At 38.4% G+C, this 5,309-nt stretch overlaps 1 protein-coding gene across 1 annotated transcript in view; it reads right to left on the bottom strand.

Annotated features, from left to right (window-relative positions):
- The window catches only part of LOC106524124 (leucine-rich repeat-containing protein 16A), a gene marked incomplete in the record, with an annotated part of 107,406 nt that extends 105,286 nt beyond the window's left edge, over nucleotides 1-2,120 (bottom strand). Inside the window, 1 exon segment of the mRNA XM_014017798.1 lies at nucleotides 1,671-2,120. Within this exon segment, the coding sequence (XP_013873252.1) occupies nucleotides 1,671-1,710 (40 nt within the window).
- Between the last annotated feature and the right edge of the window lie 3,189 nt (nucleotides 2,121-5,309).

A 5,309-nucleotide genomic window follows, 5' to 3' on the forward strand; every position in this document is an offset into this window, starting at 1 on the left:
GTGTGTTCGAGCAGAGAAAAAAGTAAAACATGCAGGGCTGCGGCCCTCAAGGACCAGGACTGCCCACCCCTGATTTAAAGGAAAAGTTATGATACATTATATTAATATGAAATAGTCTAACTGGGTTTTTCTCAAGTCAGCGAGGAAATCTAGAAAACGTGCCACCGAACAGAACAGGATATACAAGAAAAGTGCAAAAACATTGTCATCCCATGTTGCTGGAGTATCTATCGTGGCTGCAGTTCAGTGCAGTGAGGAATGTTCAGACCACTTTATTAGAGAAACTAAGCAGCCTCTCCACAAATGCATGACTCAGCACAGGAGAGCCAGCTCTTCAGGAACTCAGCTTGCAGGCGTGTTGTGGCGTTGTTCTGACGCCCTGTTTGATTGTCCCACGCCATCTTCAATTTGGTGACACCTCATTTCTGTGTAAAGATGCCCTCAGTGCGCTAACTTCAAATTTGAAGACGTAACAGATATTTCGGTGGACGAGACACTGCTTTCACTCTCAAACACACTAACAAGTATAAATTGTGCCAACTTGGATAGAGGTGGTAGGTACCCAGACAATTTCATCTCCATTTAATAACTAAAACATCTCATGAGCCAATCTAGCAAAGACCCTATGACTCTTATAAGATACTTTTTTTTTACTTAAAAATTAATACAAACGGGCCTTCAACAAGCAWTTACCTATATCAGTGGTGCCCAGTCCTGGTCCTCAAAGGGCACTGGTTTGAAGGCGTTAGTAGTTAACAGGCTTATGAAGAACATGAAGACAAGCTGAAGTGCAGAGAAACAGCTAAAACATTGGACACCACAAACCGAGATCAACCTACTCCTTAACAGACTGCACATGGTCCATCATCTKCCTTGTCAAAATTTAAAGACAAAGATCTTATTTTTATGTTTGCTAAGTTAGTTATCAATAATGGCCATCTTGACTCTTAGAGTTTGGTCAAAATTCATCCACTGGTTCATGAGATAGTTAAGACAGCTAACAAACACTGAGCCACCTATAGTCATACATGAATGTTCACGCCAGTGTTTCAAATTCTTATGGCAGCTCCAGTATTTACACGACTCGTATTGATCACTGCCAATATTATGAATGTTTTTATCCCAATAACAGTCTAAAATCTCACAGAAAAACTGACCTGTTTTAAACACTTTCCCTCAATTAGCAGGTTGTGCATAAAGAGACAAGTATTTTTCTTCTGCCCAGACTTTCTACAAGGTATGCCACATTTCACCACTGTAGTTTTTTTCCAGCTCTCACTTTGTTAGAGCCAACAAACAGGATAACTCTCACAAAATACCATCAATCAGATTTCTACATAAACAGATGAATGATCAACATTTTTCAACAATTTCAATAAAGTTCTGCTGTAAAAATGAAAAATAGGTAAAAGGAGACTATGAAATGTTAAAACTTCAGGATAAAATGAGCAGTCCAGGGTTCCTGTGGAGGAAAAAATCCTTCACACACTGACAGAGGAAACCACTGAAGTCATGTGTTTTAGTGAAGTTTCCTTCATTAACAACAGAAAGGCTGTAAAAGCAGAGATAATGCCACAGAGGCTCAGGCTGGGCTCACATGGAGCCAGTGCGCAGTTGTTGCAGTCCGGACACATGGCTACAAATTCAAACCAACCCTGGTCTGGTCTTACCCAGGAGCTCTTTAGGAACCTCTGACACCTCTTCGCTCATCTTTGCTGAAGACTGAATCCAAACAAAGACAAAGAAGTCGGTCAACACGTCAGAGGAGCGTCAGACACCCCGAGGAGGAGAACAACGCGAAACGAGGAGAAGCGTGTCAGGTGGTGCCGCCGCCGCAGCAGCCTGTGCGTGTCTCCCGGTTACAACAACGTGCTCCTCTCCTCTTCCTCCTCCTCCTCCCGCGGGGTCCGGACAATGTGTCCGCTCCCGGCTGGGCGCATCTTCCTCTCCGGTGGGAACACCACGGGGGTTCAGTGCTGTTCTGAGGAAAGGGCCAGGGGGAAAAACAAAACAAAAACCTTACAGTCTGCTTTAAAATGTTTGGAAACGTGGGGCTTCTGCAGGATGAAAGGACCACGGAGCTTGGAAACCCTCTCTCACCCTGGCTGTGGTCCCACAGTCTGTGTAGCAGCACCAGCCAATGGGARCCGGAGCCCCGCCCCGCTCAGTGATGCTGCGGCCGGGGAGCCGGTACAGTGAGGGGCGGGAGGTGGCGACGGTGCTACAATGAGGACAACCAGCGACCTCTAGTGGTTATACATAATATGGCAGGCNCTAAAACTTAAATATTCAGATGCATAAACAATATTCTTAACTTTCTAACATCACTTACTTGTATTCCACGCACACACATCGAAAATAAAAGGGTAACAACAAACTGCAAATGGTAACTCAAACTGCACAAATGTGCTCAGTAACTGGGCTCCTTCCTTTTCTTCTCTTCCTTCTTTCATCAGCGTGCTGATACACGTGCTCTAAGCTCCGCCCCCTTATGGTCTCAGCACTTGAGCAGCCTTTTTCACAGCTTCTGGTTCATAGTGAGAGTGATAATATTCATCCATCCCGTCACCCAGAGCTTTCTGATCTTCACCTTGGAGAACTTTTATTTTTGCTGTTGTTGCTGCAAGATCTGCTTCTAGTTCCATTTGCTCCATCTTTGACTTCAGTTTTGTTTCCTCCATTTGCAAAGTATGTTTTTGTTTCAATGCAGCAGCTCGTGCCATTGCAGCAGCCTGTTCTGCTTTGGCCTTTTTTTAACTCTGAAGAGACTGAGGTTGATGTACAAGACTTTGATTTGCGTGAAACATTTGATATGCCGTCCAATGGTCCAATTTTTGATTGTGCAATTTCTCTTTTCCATGCTTCAACATCTTTAATGAAATAACTCAAGTTAGTTATTCTGGGTTCATACCAGTCAGAATAATCATTTTCCTTTTCCTCCTTTGATAAGAACTCTTCCAAATTCTTCCACAGCTTCTTTAAACACTTCAAACATGCCGTTGACTTCATCACTATTTCTCACATCTGCGCTCCTTTAACAGATCTGTCACAGCTGCGGTCTCAGAAGTGTCAGACATCGTCACAAATAATCACACAAATTTCTTCTATTTCAGTTTAGTTCATCCATAAACATCCCGCTTATTGTAATCCACATCCACAAACTTTGCGCTTTCCTTCGAGTCTTCAGTGAAGTTTTTGTTCTTGTTTCGGTAGCTCTGGCATTCAGATATTGTCCAACAATGTCAGAGTATTGCCTAGGAGGAGGTTCTCGACGCACCAAATAAAAAAAGCACTCGGAGGGGTTTTCCTTTTCCAACCAAAAATGTTCTGACTTTACTTTCAAAAATTAAAAAATAAACAGAAATATTCTCCAGTTGACTTCCAACAAAATCCAAGTAAAAAAAAAAGTTATTTAGTGGTACAAAAACTGTTTCACTCCTCACTCCTTCCACCATGGTTCAGACACCCAACCCAGGTGTCATTTTCTCATTAATCACAGTTGGCCCAAGGAGGAGGAGGGTCCTAAACAAAAATCACAATGTTTTTTTCTATAAAAATCACTAGGGTTATTTTAAAATAATAATAATCTACATAATTCTACATATAACAAGAATGTCATTTAAATAATTAATAGGCTCCAACATACATTTNTTTTTAATAAAATATTAGTTAAATAATAACATTTTTTAGCAAAAAATTTCTCAATTTTAATTGTGAATCTATATTTTTGACATTTAAATGTGCATGTTTAAGCAGCATTCAGGTCCAGACCTCCCTTAAAAAAGAAATATTGAGCTCCTGTTGAAATAAAAGTTTAAAAAAAATATTTTTTAGCAAAAAATTTCTCAATTTTAATTGTGAATCTATATTTTTGACATTTAAATGTGCATTTTTAAGCAGCATTCAGGTCCAGACCTCCCTTAAAAAAGAAATATTGAGCTCCTGTTGAAATAAAAGTTTAAAAAAAATGTTAGTCTTCCTTCTTCAGTTTGAAAAAGCTTATTATTCTTTGAAATTTCTTATAGTTAACATTCTGTGAACAAACAATGAAGAATTAATCCCTACTCCTCCCATCATGAAATCAATGGAGGTACACTAAGTGATAAAGAAAATATGAAAAGGGACAAAGCTAGATTTAGCTTCTTTTATGTTGTTTGTTTTTGTTTTTACAGACAGCAACAGTAATGTGAGAAGTAATCGTCTTACTCTTGTAGTTTAGTAATATTTTTCATAACATATAGTTTTCAGGTATTTTGGGGGCAAGAATATCAACTTCAAAACTTAAATTAAGTATCAGTTTTTCATAATTGGCCCACTTTTAATTCTGTTTCGATATTTTTGGAGATGGAAGGTTTTGCTGGCAAATTGTATCAATAAATGATTTTGTGATTTTCTGCTACCTGTCATGTGTCATTTTGTGAGCTGTATGTTTTATTTTGTTATATTCAATAAAACTTGTGACTACTCACATTACGTATTTCTAACATTACTCTATCCATCTATCTATCTATCTATCTATCTATCTATCTATCTATCTATCTATCTATCTATCTATCTATCTATCTATCTATCTATCTATCTATCATCTGCTTTGAAAAGCTTGTCTCAATATTACATGATAAATCTGCTTGCCACAGTGCCAACTACACAAATTATCATAAATTGAGAGTACTGCAAACTTAATTCTAATAGTATTTTTATTTGTTTATTTATTTATTTTGACCACAAATCTAACCATAAAACTCAGCCGTCCATTAGCTGCTGACATGAACTGACCATGAGCCACAAATTGAATCTAAATCCCCAAAGTAACATTAGGTGACTTCAAGGTTTATTGATATGACCTGACCTTTAGAGACACAGGGAACAAAAGGTCAGGGGGTGTAAAACTAAAACCGATGTGATAGATTCAAGCTTCATACAGTCTTTAGGTTTTTATCTGGTGCTACGAGACCAAATTATGATCAAATCAGTTTGTGCTGAACAGCYTAAAATGTGTTTGTCCTAATGGGGAATTAAAATGTTTGGCCATAAAATATATGGACCTAAAGAAAATAAAATGGTGTTTTGTTTTGTGTTTTTTATACATATATCTGACCATTCACACACACATTTGACCAAAAAGCCTCAGCCACTGAATTTCAACTTTCCATTATGTTGTTGATTAAGTATTATAAATTTATTTATTATTTTTGCATTTATTTTGTATATTTTATTTAAATCGGGGCAATGCATAAAACATTCATTGTCTTTCAAAAGTGTGTAAAGAATCCCTGCAAGCTTTAGAGCAGGGGTGGGCAATCCTGGTC

The sequence above is a fragment of the Austrofundulus limnaeus genome, unplaced genomic scaffold (genome assembly GCF_001266775.1).
Source record: "Austrofundulus limnaeus strain Quisiro unplaced genomic scaffold, Austrofundulus_limnaeus-1.0 Scaffold177, whole genome shotgun sequence".
NCBI classification, from domain to species: domain Eukaryota; kingdom Metazoa; phylum Chordata; class Actinopteri; order Cyprinodontiformes; family Rivulidae; genus Austrofundulus; species Austrofundulus limnaeus.